Source organism: Semicossyphus pulcher, unplaced genomic scaffold, assembly GCF_022749685.1.
Source record: "Semicossyphus pulcher isolate SPU_LCO1_2020_fin unplaced genomic scaffold, fSemPul1.0.p SCAF_7, whole genome shotgun sequence".
Classification (NCBI taxonomy): Eukaryota; Metazoa; Chordata; class Actinopteri; order Labriformes; family Labridae; genus Semicossyphus; species Semicossyphus pulcher.
The window spans coordinates 19,273,299-19,292,153 of record NW_027211748.1 but is presented as its reverse complement, the minus strand read 5'-3'; the positions used below and the strand labels follow the sequence as shown (position 1 = coordinate 19,292,153).

Sequence of the window (18,855 nt, the reverse complement as noted above, 5' to 3'; positions counted from 1 at the left end):
CTCAGTTATGTTAGTCGTACTTAGTCGTTGTGTCCTTCCTGCATTTTCTGTTTCATCCTGTCATGTCTGATGTATTTAAAGTGTCTCTATACGACCTACTCTAGGCTCAGTTAAATGTTAGACATGATGTGAATTACATAAAGTTTAATGGTAAGTGGTTTGATTTTCCTGCAGCTTCCTGTCAGCAAGGGAACCTTCCCTGAATCTCATTTGAACTGTTAAAATGCTGACTAACTCGGTCTCTGTTTGACTGAATGTAACTACACTTTACCTTCTGCCCTTCAGTGGTTAGAAGTGGAGACTATTACTTGTTTGAAACTGACAGCGAGGAGGAGGAGGAGGAGGAGGAGGAGGAGAAAAAAGACGAGGAACCACCAAAGAAGTCGGCGTTCCAGGTGACCTTTCAGTCGTGGCTTATTTTTTGCTTCAGTGTTGTTTAAACCAACATTTTTATTCTTTCTCTTTCACAGTTATTTAAACACTTGTTAACATGTTTTTATTCATATTTTTATTATGTTTTTCTCATATTCAGCCAAGGTACCCCTCAGAGGGAATTAAAATCAGAAATGCTTTTTTAATCCCTGAGGGAAGTTTGTGAAATGAATTAAAACTGCGATGACATTTTATTTGCTTAACATTCAATATACTTATAGAATAGGATGCATTGCTCGCAAAACTGACAATACAGCTTGCACAACATAAAGCTAATAAAAACATTTGATGTGTTAGCTTTGCTCTTGTTAAAATATTGTAAAGTGTGGATACAGACTTTTTTGGTTGTGGTGGCCCAACTGGGGCGCTGACATATGCAGGGGTGGCATGAATTATGTGTCCACACCAATGAATGTATATATAGATGGACGACGTGTCTCCATCTGCTCTCATTGTACGAAATTGATGCCAAAATAGCCCCCGTGATAGGCGGTGCCATCTTGCGACGGTGACGTCATTAGGAGCCAGAGTTGCGCAGTAGAGATCGGCGGTTGAAGCGGCTGTATCCACTTCCTCTAACCAAAACGCACACTTAACTTACTGAAGAAACAGCAAGGATCCCACACGTCGGCGTGTTTAACAGCAGAACAGCTTCTTGTGATGGTCTGAGGTTAACGTTCACAGATATGGAAACTTCAATGGCTGTAGTGATTATTTTAGTTACGTCTCCTCTCGCCGATCCTCCTCTACTCTGCTAATCCAGAACACATCGACTGAAGGAGCCGTCCAAAATGAACACTTGGATGTAAATCAGCATGATAAGAACTAACTACAATGACATAAACAATGTTTGAGAATAAAATATCTGGCGTGTATTTTGATTTTATAGTTTGACTCATGTCCCATCTGTTAACATGGAGGAGGCGGGCTTTATGACCTATACTGCAGCCAGTCAGCAGGGGGTGATAGAGAGGGTTTGGCGTCACTTTTAGGGAGCTGACGTGTCGTCCATCTTTTTATACAGTCTATGGTCCACACACACACCATTTCTATCTCCACTTATTATATCTACTTTGACTACAAACATTAAAGTATCTAAAAGTATCACAACACTATTATCCAAAAGATGTTATACTCCTTTGTATATTTTTAACTTATGACACACATGTAACACAACAGGGTGGCAACGTATAAATATACTAAGCTTAATTCTTTCAGGACTCAAAAGAAGATGTTTGTCCAGAATAACAATTTAAAGTACAAAGAAAAAGAAATGTGCCACATTGAAATGCAAAGAAAGCTACGAGCAGCCTGTTGCAACAAGTCCCGCCTCTGACAAGGCAAATAGCCAATCATAGTTTAGGAGATTTGGGTCGGTACCTGGGGTGGCCAATCAGATTTTTCGTGGGGCATTTTATTGTAAGTCTTTTAATTGTGTGTGTTGTTGCTATTTTGTATAATTGAATACAAGGACTAACACTTATACCGACAATGTGAGAATGTGATAAACCATGTATGTTCACCTTCACACTTCTTCAACTACATAATTCTTCTTTAATAAGTTCACATCTGTCATCTCTAATAACATGACATACTTTTCTACGTATCTTGTAATCTACTAACCTCTGACTCTGTTGTCCCTCTGTAGCGAGCTATTGGGAAGTTTGTCTCTGCTGTTCTGGCTTTGCCCAAGTCTATCATTAAGCTGCCTAAAACTATACTGCAGTATGTAGTCAAGGCAGGCAAGGTACTCACCCCCACAGCTAACACAGCCTGCTCTCTATTTGCTGCTACGCTTTAGTGTAAATCATTAAACATGAACAGGAATGCAAATGCTTTGACCTTTTGCATGTTCTTTTCTGAGCTGAACTGCATGCATGAACTGGAGCTTTACTCTGAAAGGGTTTTTTTTCCCCAAGTGTTTCCTGTCTGTTTTAATCTTTTCATGTGGTCTACTGCTTTGAGCTGGATTTTTTAGCATCATGTAGCATTGGGGCCTTGTCTCTGATGAAAGGCATTGTGTTTTAAGTGTTTTTTACATTACTACTGAAAAACCACTTTACTTTACTACTTTAAAAAGTTAAGATACTATTTAAAAATATGGTTTGTATTTATGTAAAGCGTACATTTATTATAAATAGACAGCAACTTTTTCGTTTTGTTTGTTGTTGCTTTTGCATGATTTACGTCGGTCTCTCCTCTTCTTCTCTTTGGTACTAAACTCTTCCCTCTGTTCTCCAGTTTCTCTATCACGCCTGGATCACAGACCCGAAAGCTGCCCTGAGGGCACGAGGCAAAGAGAAACGCAAATTCTGGAAAAAATACACAAAGGGAGTCAGGCACAGAAAAAGCAAGAAAGATGGTAAGCAAGTTCTAAAGACCAAAAAAAATCACATGAAATAAACTTTAGCTTTAGTTACAAAGGGAATCTAAACATGATTTTAACCATGATGAGGTGTCTTTACTGTACCTCAGCAGGTCATGTGACCATAGACATTGGAGAGCTTTCAGATGGTCAAGAACAAGGAGAGGAGAACAAGAAGTCTGGTGGTCCAGGTTGGTGTTTCCTCAATAAGATTATTTAAAGTGGTAATCTCAAAGACGTCAGTTTCATCTTATTTGACGGCACCTATGGCGATAAAAGGTAACTGCGGGAGCACACTTCCCAGATATCCAGACAGTGTTGCACACATGACTCCGGTTGTAACTCTTGATTTTCCTCGCTGACTTTCCTTTGTAGACTGTTTGCCTTCATCTGAGCGTCGAGTTTGTTTCTTTTTCTTTGGATTTTCACTTATTTTTGAAGTTGTATCTGTCGTCATCGATCTTTTCTTTGTTTGTTCAGCCATAGTAGATTACTGTTTACTCGCAACACTTGCAGAGACCGGAAAAGCAGCCGCTAAGCTCCGCCTACCCTCTCTGGCAGACCAACCACTGCTGGGTGATGGAAAACGCATTAACTGGGCGCCACTTGTGATTTTTTTCCACGAAACTCGCACCAGCCATCTCAAATTGCATATTTTTTCATATTAACATAACCATTTGCTTTTCTAACGACCAACAAGAGCCGCCAAGTTATTTACAGCGGACTAAAACGTGTAATTTATGTGAATTATTTTTGATTATATTTGTTTTTGATGCCCTTCTTCAGACAACATCATCAAGCGAGTGTTCAACATCATAAAGTTCACCTGGGTGCTCTTCCAGACGACGGTGGACAGCTTCACCAAGTGGATGAACGACATGTGCAGGGAGTACATCGACATCTCCACTGTGCTGCGAATAGAGCGCTGCATGCTGACCAGAGAGGTCAAAAAGGTACCAAGAAACTCCCCAACCACTTCTGACATGTAGAATAAGAGTTTTTAAAAGCAGTAAAGCAGTGCATGATTAACTCCTCTCCTCCGAAAGGGTAATGTCCCATCCAGAGAGAGCATCCACGTCTACTACCAGAAGGCCATGAGGCTCAACATGTCCAGGCAGGCCAGCATGGATATCCTAACTGAGGAAGAGTCGGTGTCGGGCTCCACCAGGGTCAGAAAAAGGCGAGATCGCTACTGCATGGAGAGTCAGGACTCCACGGCCTCCAGAGACAGCATATCCAGGTATACAGACACAACACTGTTTACTATGCAGGAATAAGACGTCTGGTTTTGTAAAGCCAATGGGAAGTAAGCTTTTAAAAGATGTGTATTTTAAAGCACGAGTGGACAAAAATCCAGTACATGTCTAGACCCTGTCGAGCCATGCCATCTCGAACCCCATCGGCTATAGTCTGACGATGATATACCCTCTGGGGACTACGGTGAACACGCCGGGCGTGTAGCTGGCGGTTGGCGATTAACGACTTCCAGTCAATATGTAATCTATATGTCTGAGAGGCAAGAATCTAATCTTATATTGAGCCATTTCATCCTCATTCTTTCTACATATCATGTTAACTGTGAGGATCATTCTCCTGCTCATTATTAAAGTTGTGTTAAATACTTTTCTCACACCTTGTATGGGAAACACCCTGATGGTGTAACCAAACAAAGATCCCATCTCATCCCTGTCACCACTCATCGTCGCATCTGTCACTCTCACCACCTCTCAGTGCCTTGACCGAGGCAACCACACTGCTTTCCCGCCAATCCACGCTGGAAGACCTGGATGGGATGCCAGAGTTCATTCCTCCAACCAGCCAGCGGGCCAGGCCCAAGCTGCGTGCAATGTACGGTCTGGATAAGTCCAATTCATCAATGGACAGCAGCAGCTTCGTGTCCAGGTGCCTGGCCTCCCCATCACCCATACACACATTTATGTTGAACTATGTTAACATGCACAAACTACTGCTCTCATAATCTGGGAGAGTAACACTGGAAAATGAGTGTGCATGTAAACATATTCACTGGCATTGACATGATCATTGTGTTTCTTGACTTCTGTTTTTGTTCTTAATCAAAAGATGTTTTCTTTCCAATCATTGCATGACTCATCTACACCCTGTTGTTCATTACATCCTGTCCAAGCCCAGAAAAATGCACGTTGTAAGATGTTTACCCAGAAACAGTCATACGAAAAGCATAAAAAACAAGTTAATAAAAAATAAATAGGTTTCATAAATACAGGTTTATAAGCCATAACATAACAATGGAGTTCAGCACAAAAGGTAGGCAATTGCGCAGTTCTTTTCAGACTCTTGAACGCAGACTTACACATTCCCTGCTGTTTTCGTCCCCTGCAGTGGAACGACCCAGAGCATCATACCCTACTCCAGACAGGGCACCACAGACACCATAGAAGAAGTGGAGGATGAGCAGGATCAAGGGGAGGACAAGAAGCAGGTTCTGTGGGAATCCCAACAGCTTGATGAAAGTGAGGGGGCCGAGGGCGGCCCTTGGAGTGACGGAGAATCCAGGGAGAAAGATGAGGAGGGTGAGGGGCAGGAGGCTGAGCTGGGTGAGGAGGGAGTAGAGGTACCAAAGGACCAGGAGAGCAAAGAGAGAGAAGAGGTTCTCTGGGAGTCCTTTGGCCCAGATGAGGGCCCCTCCCTCAGGCAGGAGGAGGCAGACTCTGCTCTTTCTGCTCAGGAGAAAGACTCCATGACTGAGAGCGAGGACGGGGGAGGACAGCGGGACTTCATGCAGACAGAGGGGAGGACAGGACTGCTCTACACCCCTGATACGGATGCTTCTAAGACGTCTGACGCTGACGTGCCTCCCAGCTACAGCAAGGCGGTCAGCTTTGACCGGCTGGAAGTCAGCGATGACGAGAGCGACATGGATAGGAGGAGGCGTATGGTGATGACCTCTGACAGCCGCTCAGACAGCAGGTCAGACCTTGTGATGCCCTCCATGACCACTGAGCTGACCGCCAGCGAGCTGCTGCTCAACAAGTGAGTCCAAAACAACCTTTACTTATATAATCTTCAAAGTTAAAGTTAGACTGTAGTTCTAAGCTGTCCACAGGTCTGGGTAATGAGTTGTAAGTTTTTTCAGTATTTTCTGAAATGTTTTTATATATTACCCAGTATTCAAAAGATGTGTTTCTTCTTCATGTACCACCTTAAATGATGTGGTTTTGTAGACACCCTGTAAACCCAGACATTCGATTAGTGTCTCTTTGTGAATACTGTGTCCCTCTTTTGTAGTTTTGTGTCTCTTTGGGGTGATTTTTGTCTTAATTTTGCATCTCCTTGTCCTTCTCCAATCCTTTGTCTTTTTGTGGTCATTTTATGTCGATTTTGAGTTGTTTTGTTTTTGTTCTGTTTTTTTTCTACTCGTTTTGTCTCCTTGTAGCCTTGCTGACATTTACATGTCTTGGTAGTCTTTTTCCGAGTCTTTATGTTGGTATCTCTTTGACATTGTGCAGGAGAAGTTAGAGCCTCTCGAGTCGAAAACGCGTCACAAACTGGGCGCAGCTTGTGATTCTTTCTGCAAGGTCACACCAGACACCCAGTCTGTAATACTGCAAATGTAAAGGCTTTCATCAGTGGGCCATAGGCTCAATCACCATTGTGTTACCTCATTCAGCGATAGATCGTGACTTAACAGACATTTATTTAAATGGAAAAAGTTTGAGATTATTGCTTTAAAGCAACATTAGTCAATAATATTGTAAAGGGAATTATAAACGTCCAAAAATTACATAAAAAAACAGCACCTGAATCCATCTCTCTTTGTCCTTCCAGGATGTTTTATGATGAGGAGCTGGACAAGTCAGATAAATTCTACCAAAAGCAGCCTCTGATCCTCCAGCTCTGCTACGCCCTCTACAACATGCTGGTGGCCCATTCAGAGGTGGTTTGCTACCTGGTCATCATCATCAACCACATGGTGTCGGCTTCCTGCGCCACCCTGGTCCTTCCCATCACCATCTTCCTGTGGGCCATGCTGTCAGTGCCCCGGCCCAGCAAGCGCTACTGGATGACCGCCATCGTTTACACTGAGGTGCAGACAGAGATGAAGATGTCATTTCCAATATGTCACCTTTTTAAAACATATAGAAAAGATTTATTCAAATAAAAGTAACATTTTTATTTTTGTATGTGTTGATGACAATATTTTTCAAAGGGTGGGGATCTCATTTAGGTATAAAGCTCTAGTACAGACCTGGACTAAAATTCTTCTGCTGTTTTAAGTGGTCGGCATAAAGTTGAGACAAACAAAGAAAGCTTTAAAGATCCATTTATTCTTTATGAAACACTTTTTGACAGCAGAACAACAAAGTCAGTCCTGCTTCTTTGCAAAGTTCGACACAGTCCTGACGGCTTCATTGACATTCATTTTGTTCTCTATCCAGGTCACCATCGTCATTAAGTACTTCTTCCAGTTTGGCTTCTTTCCCTTCAACCAGAACAAAGTAGATAAGAATAAACCTTATTACCCTCCCAACATCATCGGCGTGGAGAAGAAGGAAGGTTACGTCCACTACGACCTGGTCCAGTTACTGGCTCTCTTCTTCCACAGATCCATTCTGAAGGTAACAGCAAGCACAGAATATTTTGGCAATGTTAACCTGATATAAAAGGACGAGTATGAAGGTATTTGATTTGGATTATTTAATGGAGAGTAGTAACTGAAATATCAAAGCAAGCTAAACCTGTTTAAGTGTTCTTATGGGCACCTGGCTCTTGTTAAGACAGGCTTCTTAGATTGAATAAAACCATATATTAAATTCCCTCAGTTTCATGTTTCTTATGTATGTTTCTGTACTTTATATATATATACATATGTATATGTATATATATATATATTTTTTTTTTTCTTAAAGCTCCTGTGAGGAACATTAGGTTTGTGTTGATTTTAGCGCCCCCTGTGGACAAAGCCGTACCTCTTATCTCTTTGCCGATTTTGTCCTGTACATGCTTAAGTGGTGGTTTTTAACAAAAAATCTCATCCTGCTTTCTTTAACAGTCATATGAAGCACTCGCTTAAAATGTTTGCCCTGGAAGATCAAAGCATGAGAAACACACACAGATCTGTCTCCTCTCTACGATAAACTGCAAGTGGACCATATCTCCGACCCATGCCGTCTCTCCCTCTCAACCGTTCAGGATCGTCCTGTTTTAAAAACTTAAATGCGGTCTCCTTACTGAATAAAAGTCTGTGTAAATTTTCGTTCACACTCGGCATAAACCATGATTACACACACTTGAGTGACATTAGAAATACATAAAAATACAAGAGACGCAGCAGAGAAATGTTAAATCAGACGGGAATGAGACGGGAATCAACGTGATCGTCGCTGTGGATACGGGGAGAGTGGGCGGTGCTCACATGTGCATACACACTGCCAGACGTATGTGGATAAATGCGTCCTAGACCACCTCCGTATGTGGCCTGAGTGATCGGATCTGAATGCGTCCTCAATCCGTCCTTGGTGTGTTCACACTTGTAGTTAAGGCTGTCCACTTGTGATTCGATCGCAAAACCACATTACGTTACTACCAAATGTGAACAGGGCCTATATCGAATAAATGTCCAGTGTCGACCTGATTAGATGTGTGTTCGCATACTGAACAGAGATTGAATTTGCTGAAACATTTCCCACCATCTGTTTCTTGCAGACATAAAATATGAAACTGTCTTTACAAATGCTGTTTTTCTCCTCTTTGCATTTCCAGTGCCATGGCCTGTGGGACGAGGACGACCCCAAAGAAAAGAGAGCGCCCTCTCGTCAGAGCGAGTCGGAGGACGAGGGAAAATACAAGGAGGATAGTGAGAAGGGGTCTGAGCCTGCATCCTCCCTGTTCAATGAAAGCAGAAGCTCCACTCACACACTGAGATCCATGAACTTTGGGACGTCCATTGATTCAGGACAGGTCCAGGTGCACTACCCACAACAACAGACCTACCAGCGGCGCAAGAGCTCCAGCGGAGGCTCGCACATTTCTCACCGATCTCTCCACTCCTCTGCAAGGTCCAAAAGAGGTGAAAGTCTGAGTTTCCTACTGCTAACTAGACAACTAGTTTAATTAACACTCTTTGTAATAAGCATAACCATTACTCTTCTAACAAAAACCAGAAGAAAAACCATTGAATCACAAAAAAGCACATCTTCCTGTGCTCTCTAGCCTTGACCCCCGCCTCAGGTCTCTGTGTTTGTGCATCTGAAGCTGCGTCTTTGACTCGGTGCTTTGTCACGGTTTATTTACAACCCAAAATGTAAATCGTTTCCACAGGGAGTACGGCTTCCCACAACAGCAGCCACAAGGAGGGCAGCATGGCCAGCGTCCAGCAGAAGACACGCAAGCAGATGATCATGGAGAAGCTGAGGGAGCAGTTCTTCAAAGGAAAAGCTTTCGTCTTAAAGCGGTAAAGTGACGCAGCGCTGGTTCATAAAAGCCCGGGGCTGCTGTGTCTCTTTTTTGTGTCTTCTCATCTCCACACACGTCTGCTTACCGGTCAACAATCGTGACTGCAACTACACAAGAGAGTGTAACTTTGTGACGGCGTTGATGAGAAGTGTGACCAATAATAGAAGATGCACTGGGGGGGGTTATACCAGTTATAGCTAAAAGGTCTAATTATAGAGCTTTAATTACAGCGTTCCCGTTAGACCAGGCAGTGTCATTTTTGTAAGTGCTCTTATTGTTATTGTTCTAAATTTAATCACAACAGAACTGTTTCTGAGATATTATGTCCAGAACAGTAACTGACAACACAAAAAGGATGATGTTTTTATTAATCATCTCTAAAATAAGTTGCATCAGAGTTGCCTCAAACTGATATGTTTTTTGTATAACCTTTTATTTTCACTATCAAAGCCCCATTGGGATAAAATATTCTTTTTCAGGAGCATCCTGGCTGAGGTGGAAAAAAGTAGACCATTTCAAACACAAAGATTTCATCCTCAAAAAGCATAAATAATGCCTTCAAAAATCCCCAAAGCTGGTGTGAACTGTAACAATAACAAAAAACAGTCCTAAACAATTAATACATGATAGTATGGCATCAAGATTTTACAAAACAGAAAGACATTGACTGCGAGAAGAAAGAGCACTTTTTTTCTGCATTTAAGACTTAAAGTCAAAAGGAGAGATGTTCTGCAGAGGGTTGCAGACAGAGGCACCAGCATGCAGGGCACGGTTGTTCAAAAGGTCCACTTTTTGTCCACCCAGTATCATGTAATCCATCGTACTTTTATCTCAATTGTTCAAAGAAAACTGAATTGGATCTACCTTATCCAAGGATGCTCTAAATCAGACTTCATACTACATTCTTTGTCCACAGGGGGCGCCAAATTCACACAAAATAAAAGACCTTGTGATTTAACAGACATTTATTTAAATTAAAATCCTTGAGATTATTACTTAAGCAATTCAAGAGCAAAATATAACTCAAAATAAAATGTCTAAAGTATCAAAATAATTTTAAAGATTGTGTTTTGTTTGATCTACTTAAAAGTGTTATTACATTTTGTTCCTGTAATCCAGCCTGAAGCCTCCCCTCTGCTTGGATCAGAATAATCCTGACTTTTTTGGATGAAAGTTTCCCAATTCTACTCAAAAGTTTTGAATAACAAACTGGTTAAACTGGTTTTATCTGGATAAAAGCCAAGATTGGATAACCTGATCTACCTGATCCGATTACGTAATCCTTTTTTTCTTTTGGACAACCTGTTTTGATTTGATCCAATCCGATAGCTTTAATCCGATCAGATTACCTTTGAACACCTTGCCTTATACGTTAATAACCCTTTAACCCAATTTGGAGCAGTCTTTCAGAACAAAGATCAGAGTTGATGGCAGGTTTTACAGACTGCACAATCACCTCCTGGAGCAGTTTCTTTGCTCATAATAACATTGCCTGTTTTCTTATTGCTTTGTAGGTTCATGGAGATCTACCTTCCCATGAGGCAGTTCTTCTACAACTTGATCCATCCAGAGTACAGCGCGGTCACAGATGTCTACGTGCTGATGTTCCTCGCTGACACAGTCGACTTCATCATCATTGTGTTTGGATTCTGGGCGTTTGGTGTACGTTTTTAAAACCTTTTGTCACCTGAATCCATGAAAAAAGTCTCTTCCAATATAATTTACATTTCCACATTTCCCTTGTAGAAACACTCAAATGCAGACATCACGTCGTCTCTGTCAGAGGATCAGGTGCCGGGACCTTTCCTGGTCATGGTCCTCATCCAGTTTGGTACCATGGTGGTGGACCGGGCCCTCTACCTCAGAAAGTCCGTCCTGGGGAAGGTCATCTTCCAGGTCATCCTGCTCTTTGGCATCCACTTCTGGATGTTCTTTATCCTGCCAGGAGTCACAGAAAAGTAAGAACTCTTTACATGAGATCTTCTTCATGGTTTGATTTAGAACGTTTACAGAAAGTTCTCACGTCTGCACTGCTTAACAAAAAGTCTTTGTGCTATAAATAAAGAACAAAACTACTTCACCCTTTAATTACACAAACCGTCTCACTGCTCTTCCCCTCACAGGCGTTTCAGCGACAACAAAGTGGCTCAGATGTGGTACTTTGTAAAGTGCATCTACTTCGCTCTGTCGGCCTATCAGATCCGCTGTGGTTATCCCACTCGCGTTTTGGGAAACTTCCTCACCAAGAGCTACAATTATGTGAACCTCTTCCTGTTTCAAGGGTGAGTTGTGCTGGGAGAGTATTATTTCTTCCAGCTGGGCAAACAGGTCCAAGGCTCTGGTCACGTCAGGGGTTTGATAACCAGCAGCTTATGTAAGAGTGGGAGACAGACGTGCAGCTTTTTGGTTTTAAGTGAGAAAAATTGTTATTTTAAAGGGAAGACCAACATTTGTGATTGTAAGTGTTACTCTTTTTGAGTGTCTCCATCTATATACGCTTATATTGAGCTCTTTAGTGTCATTTCTAGAAGTGAAACAAATAGCTAATATAATACGATTAGGGCCACATTAAAGGAATAGAGATTACAAGTATAAAGTCATAAGAGAATAAAGTCGTAATTTTATTGTTAGCCTAAATATTATAAATATCAGAGGAGCAGCCAGCCGCCTTCACTAAAATGAGGAACGTCTGAAGTATAACTTCACAGTGAACATCTTGTGAAGTTATGCTTCAACACCTGGTAGCATGGAAGCATAGCATACATGAACCTCGCAAGCACATTAAACATCTATATATCAAAACATTAGTATAGGTTTCACAAATACGAAATAGTTAATCTTTTGGAACATGAGCACCACTTTGTCAGAACTATCAGGACTCTGAAAAGTGATATTATTTGAAAGTGACTTATGATTTTAGTCATTTTAGCGCAGGCGACAGGCTGCTCCTCTGATATTACCCTTCAAAATATGATACAGGCTAACCATAGCCTAAAATTACAACTTCATTCTCGAAAAATTATGACTTAATTCTAAAATATTAGAGATTTTTTTCCCTGCAATGTGGCCCTAATAGTCATAATATAACACTTAAGTCTTTTGCTTTTTTTTTGTCCTGAAATGTCAGAATGTGCCCAGTTTTTTCAGTTTCTATGTGACTGTAAATTGCCTTGGCTTCTTCTCTGTTAGTAGGATAAAACATTTTGTACAACTGTAAATGTAAAGACATTACCAGAGGCTCTGTACACTTGTGAAAGGTTCTGTGTCATTCCATATGTTTGATTAGTAAACCCTAAAAATAATAAGTAGCTTAAAGAGGGGGTATTATGCTGTGTCACATTTTAAGACATATATATAATGTAACACTGTTCGATGTCCAGACTTAAACAGCTTTGTGCTTTAACTTCTCAGGACTATTTTCATACTTGAGGTCTGCCTATGCAAGAGTCCGTATGGGCTGTCAAGTTATATTAAATGTGTCGTAGAAAAAAACAGACAAATCAGAAACTTATAAACTAATTTTCTATTAAATATATTTTTAATCATAATGTTACACCATGACTAATGCCTCAGCTTATTAAGCCTGCCCTTCTGTTACACAAAGTAAGATAATCCTGAGCACAATCTTCTGAATAAAGATAAAAATTCAGATTTGATTTCAGTCTCATAATCTTCCAGAATAAGTGAGATCTGTCCGTTGTTTCTAGTTTCCGCCTCGTGCCGTTCCTGACGGAGCTGCGGGCGGTGATGGATTGGGTTTGGACGGACACCTCGCTGTCTCTGTCCAGCTGGATCTGTGTGGAGGACATCTACGCACACATCTTCATCCTGAAATGCTGGAGAGAGTCTGAGAAGGTGTTTATCATTTGTGGCATCAGTCGAGTGTGAGAGGAATCACATCGGAGCCAAACGTCTGTCATGTTGGAATTCATGCTGAAATTTACTTTAGGGATTTGTTGAAGTAAATCTTTTTTTTTTTTTTTTTAAATATGTGAAGTTTCAATCTGGATTCAATAGCCTCTCACTATCTGCAAACAACAGTATATTAAATAGCGATAATCTATATTTCCAATAGTCCCTTCTATCACAGGTGTCTATCGCTAACAGGTGCATTAAAACAATCACACAGCCAATTAAAATCTTGATTCAGAATGGGTCGTATGGAGGTCAATGACTTAAAATGTTGCAGTGCCACGGGACTCCACCTTTACCACAAGTCAGTTTGTGAAATCTTTGCCCTGCTAGATCTCCCTGATCAACTGCAAGAGTTATTATTACAAAGCTGAAGCACTTGGGGAAGGAACAGCTAAGAGATAAAGTGGTATACCACAAAAACTCCCCGAGGGGTCAACAAGTCCTTATGAGCAAAACAAATAGAAACCCATAAGGTGGTGCTAGAACGCCAGTTACTAGCCAGGCCTTCTCGTCCATCATGAACCTACAAATACTCGTTTGGCTGAAAATTCCCAAAGACCCCCTCCAAAATCTTTGGAAAGCCTTCCCAGAATAATGTGGACTCTATATTAATGCCCGTGGTTTCAGAATGGGATATCCAACAAGCTCATATTGGCGTGATGGTCAGCTGTTCACTGGCTTTTTGTAGTATAGCATGTTTTGTGTCTGTCAGCCGAGTATTCTGAAAAGTGCAGTTAAATATATTTATTCTATGCGTACCTTTTGTCCTGAAGGATTTGCTTTGATATCCACTTTAAAGTGGTAATCTCGAAGATCTCACTTTCGTTCTCTTTGGCGGCTCCTATGGCGATAAACGGTAATTACAGGAGCACACTTCCCAGATATCCAGACAGTGTTGCATGTGTCACGTCCACGGTTGGCTCCGGTTGTAACTCTTGATTTTCCTGGCTGACGGTCGCTTTCCTTTTTAGACTGTTTGCCTTCATCTGAGCGTCGAGTTTGTTTCTTTTTCTTTGGATTTTCTCTTATTGTTGAAGTTGTATCTGTAGTCATCCATCTTTTCTTTGTTCAGCCATAGTAGATTACTGTTTACTCGCAATGCTTACACAAATCAGTAGTGCAGCCACTTAGCTCCGCCTACCCTCTCTGGCAGACCAACCACTGCTGGGTGATGGAAAACACGTCACTAACTGGGCGCCGCTTGTGATTTTTTCCGCTAAAGTCGCCACAGACACCCAGTCTGTAATAATACTTTACACTGCAAAAGTCTGTAATACTGCGAATGCAAAGGCTTTCATCAGTGGGCCATAGGCTCAATCACCATTGTGTTATCTCATTCAGCGATAGATAGTGACTTAACATTTATTTAAATGAAAATCTTGGAGATTATCACTTTAATGTCCCCAGTCCTGTTAATGGCCTTACTTTAATTAATTTACAAAGAAACATGTAGCCATAACCATGGCATCAGGACACTTTGATCAGGAGTAAAGCTGTATTAATGTTAAATGAGGAGTGTCTGATAAACTGCATTTTTATGTACAAACAACGGCACATTGCCCTGCATCCAGGTGAAACAAAATCTCTCACCGTCTTTCTTTGCATCCTTCCGCAGAGGTATCCCCAGCCGAGAGGGCAAAAGAAGAAGAAGGTGGTGAAGTACGGGATGGGAGGGATGATTGTAGCGCTGCTGATCTGTATCGTCTGGTTCCCGCTTCTCTTCATGTCCCTCGTTAAGTCCGTAGCCGGAGTCGTCAACGCACCGCTGGATGTTTCTTTTGAAATCACGCTGGCTGGCTTTCAGGTAGGGACACAGCTTGCCAAGAGCTGAGAAACAAAGACCAGAAGAGAACAAACAAGAGACCAAGGACATGCTCTGCCCAAAACCTGATCCTTTAGAAATTAAATCACGCTGTAGCGTCTTTGAGAAGAGTTCAAGTAGATTTCAATGAAGTAAACAAATCTGTGATTCATTCCAAAGTAAGGCCACGTCCTTATATGCATGTGTTAAAGAAGCCAAATGATGATTGTCTGGGACAGCTTCAGTGCAATTAGACAAAAGAAGATCTAGTACCTTATGCACAAACATTTTGTGTGTTCAGCCTGAACAAGATGTTTGCTTATTTACTAACAAATTTCTTCTTCTTGCAGCCCATCTTCACCATGAGCGCTCAACAAAAACAACTCCACAGTGTGACGCCACAGGAATTTAGTAAATTTGTGCACTCATATAACGATCCTGTAAGTACAAGAAATACTGATACAAGACAATTCACTGCATTTAAACAATATACAGGAGAACATTAATCATGATTTCTAAAGATAATCCAAAAGGCAACTGAACTTGGTTAAAGTTCTTGAAGACGTTTCACCTCTCATCTGAATGGTTTCTTCAGTTCTAAACTGACTGGTGGACGGAGCTGGAAATATAAGCCTCTGTCTGTGAAGGTTCTGCAGGAGAGGCTTATATTTCCGAAGAAACCAAACGGATGAGAGGTGAAATATCTTCAAGAACTTTAACCAAGTCCGGTTGCCTTTTGGATTAAGCTTAGAATTACCATGGCCTGGATGACTGAGAACCTTCACAGACATTAATCATGATTACATAATCCATCTTTTTGTCTTTGAATGCACCAAGATTCAAACCAGGCAGCAAATACATCTCAGAGAAGAGAAATCTTTATTTGTCATATTCCCCGGAGGAGGTAGTTTGTTTAGGCATTGACTTGAGACAGCATTTTTGATGATTTGTATATGATAAATATTATTTATATAATGTCACAATGTTGGATGTACGGACTAAACGTGGGTGAAGTTTCAAATCTGTAAGTAAAAGTATGTTGGAGTAATCCCCAGGCTTCTCAGCTCAGTCTGCAGGCTGCTGTGAACGCCAGGTTTCACAGTTTTTTCTACACGCTGCACTTTGTGACGTCACAAAAGTCAAGGGATCACTAAATTTATGACACTACATCCTCTGCGGACCATGAATGTTTCTACAAGAGTTTTATGTCGATCCATCCATACGTTTATGAGGTTAGATCTTAAGTCGGGGATGCACCAACAGACCGAGAACCACACCACTGACATTTATCACAGGTTCATTTGAAATGGCTCGATGGAATTTTAACATGTTGAGTTCCTCACTGTGTGGTTCTGTCCTGTGCTTAGGAAGCTTTGGAGTGGCTGGAGGGCTACCTGCCAGACGACCTGATCATCGCAGAGCTGAAAGGCAGCTCAAACTCTCTGTGGACCATCAGTCCGCCCAGCAGAACCAACCTGATAGATATGTTGAGCAGCGAAGACGAGTTCCCTATTACTGTGTCCTGGTCCGTGCAAAGGTAACAAATCACTACACGTTATCACATATCCCTCTGTAATGTTGCCCAATTGTTATGAACACTTGCATCTGTGACACAGAGATAAAGTTGAGAAAATATGATCTACAGTCGATGATCTTTACAAAGTGAAACAAAAAAGGGAAACATTTATTAAGGATTTGGGTTCTTCGATGACTCTTTCTTTTATATTTTTAAAAATGTGTGGTTCTCACGGGACAGTGACACTAGAAATGTGTGATTATATTATAGTATAAAATGCAAAACAGCATGTAAAGTAGTTAAAATATGCACAACCCTATACATCTACCACAGAAACATGCAACATACTAATTATTGCAGCGGTTATATTCATCATGTATAATAGTAAAACATTGACAGGGACTATTTTATTGCACAATGAGTACTTTGACCTTTGATACGTAATTTTACTAAAGCATGGTTTTAAATGCAGGACTTTTACTTGTAACTTTGAAATGATGTTTCAGTTCTGAACTTATATTGTGAAAACAAACTGTTCAAACTGAACAGAGATGTGTATAACCAAATCAATCATCACATACAACATATAAATGGGGGGAAAAAAATGGATGCTTGCAGTAAGCTGCAGTTGAAAAGATAAAACATCTTTTAAATCCTGCATCTTTTTCCTACTGTTGTGATCTCAGAAACCTCACTCTTGGTGCCAAGGCAGAAATGGCGTCTGGAAAACGAGTGACCCACCTAGAACTAGAAACTAAGCAGGAGCTCATATCGCTCCTGCAAGGGAAGACGACCGACTCTGTGTGAGTACATCAGCTGCTCCCTCTCTTCTCAGCACTCTCTCACTGTGATGTGATTATCAGGAGCTAAATTCTCTTATTGGTCAGTGAAAGACTTAAGACACTGTTCTCCTCAACAACTTAAAAACATATTGTCCTTTAAGCAAGGGATTTATTTTCAGAAGTATCACTACTTGACAATAAAGAAAGTACTGTGTGTTTGACTAAATTAATATGGATATTTATGTTGAGAATATTAGAAAACGATGTCATTCCTGTCTCAATTCTGAGACATTTTCAACACAGAAATACATTTTACAGGCAAAAGAATCAGTTCCTCACCCATTGGAGCCAGAAATTACCATATTTGGATAAGAGGGTGGAGTTGGAGAGGAGTGAGGTGTTAGGCAACAAAGGTATCAGCTAACGCTAGCGCTAGCTTGATTGGCAATGTGTAATACGCATCCGTAACTATGATATAAATTGGAAATCAGGCTTTTAACAAAAAGTGAGCATAGAAAAAATGAAACACCAAACACCGCTTTTTTCAGCTGGCCTGTCAATCACAGGTAGCCACGCCCAAAGCATGACCGGCGTTTTCAACTATTTTAAGCTAAAAGGAACCATAGTTTCCAAAATGAGCATCATGCTGAAATGAAGAATACATGTTTGGCACAATAAACCAATAAGGGAAATGTTTACTGAGGTAATAAAACTAGTTAGAAGTTGGGTCTCTTAGGGTAATCAGACTTCTTGTACAGTGGAGTCTCCCCCTGCTGGTCAGTAAAAAATATGCAGGATTCAGGATCATAGAACTCCAGTCATTGCCTCAAACGTATCAAAGGAAGGTAAACAATGTCTGAACTTCATTTTTTATCAGCAGTAACATTAAACAGAATATCAATTACTATTGTACCGCAGTATACCATGATATAAACTCCTGACTCTTTCCAAAAAAGTGTACCAATTCTGTATCTTTTTCTGTAGTTGTGCACCAAAATATTGAGAAACCATGTCGGGCACACTGTTTTGCTGCTGTAACATCCTCTCTTCCTCTGCAGAACCCTAGAAGATATCTTCCCTCGTTATATTCGAGCCCCCAGTGACTCAGATGCCAAGCCTGTTGAGCTGCTCAATAAAGGTAAACATCACCATCTCTATCAATAAGTAGATCTCACCGTCACGTGACTTTTTGTTTAGTCTAGGACAGGAAAACACATTCAATATGTGCCTCTAGGAGTCATCTTTTGTTTGAAATCATCACTGATTAGTGTTTGTATTTCTCAAAGTGAGTAATATACATTGTTTTTTGCGTTTTTAGCTGTTTTATTCTGATTAAATAACATGATCCCATTGTACATCTTTGTAGTGCTACCAAAAAGTAAGATGTTGAACATCACCTTGACCTTGGAGCGACGTGCGAATGATGCGGGTCAGGTCCAGGAATGGTGGATCGTCAACCAGACCGACCTCGGCCTGATACTGAAGAGGAATGAAAAATACATGAATGCATCCGGTCTGGAGGTCTACGTATTCAGCGACCAAGTCAGCCCGCCCAGTTTGGGCTTCCTGGCTGGATACGGGTACGTGGTGACTGGTATAAATAAAAAAA

General features: G+C 41.0%; 1 protein-coding gene across 1 annotated transcript in view; it reads left to right on the top strand.

Moving 5' to 3' along the window:
• The window catches only part of LOC138611497 (piezo-type mechanosensitive ion channel component 2), a 93,561-nt gene that overhangs the window by 71,490 nt on the left and 3,216 nt on the right, over positions 1–18,855 (top strand). The window contains exons 33-53 of the mRNA XM_069684649.1: positions 286–395; positions 2,674–2,794; positions 2,908–2,988; positions 3,584–3,750; positions 3,844–4,037; positions 4,529–4,699; positions 5,159–5,809; positions 6,605–6,863; positions 7,216–7,395; positions 8,540–8,846; positions 9,098–9,230; positions 10,747–10,894; positions 10,979–11,190; positions 11,356–11,514; positions 12,940–13,087; positions 14,763–14,951; positions 15,299–15,388; positions 16,316–16,485; positions 17,151–17,267; positions 18,305–18,384; positions 18,613–18,826. Of these exons, the coding sequence (XP_069540750.1) occupies positions 286–395; positions 2,674–2,794; positions 2,908–2,988; positions 3,584–3,750; positions 3,844–4,037; positions 4,529–4,699; positions 5,159–5,809; positions 6,605–6,863; positions 7,216–7,395; positions 8,540–8,846; positions 9,098–9,230; positions 10,747–10,894; positions 10,979–11,190; positions 11,356–11,514; positions 12,940–13,087; positions 14,763–14,951; positions 15,299–15,388; positions 16,316–16,485; positions 17,151–17,267; positions 18,305–18,384; positions 18,613–18,826 (3,901 nt within the window). The remainder of the gene's footprint in view (positions 1–285; positions 396–2,673; positions 2,795–2,907; positions 2,989–3,583; positions 3,751–3,843; positions 4,038–4,528; positions 4,700–5,158; positions 5,810–6,604; positions 6,864–7,215; positions 7,396–8,539; positions 8,847–9,097; positions 9,231–10,746; positions 10,895–10,978; positions 11,191–11,355; positions 11,515–12,939; positions 13,088–14,762; positions 14,952–15,298; positions 15,389–16,315; positions 16,486–17,150; positions 17,268–18,304; positions 18,385–18,612; positions 18,827–18,855) is intronic.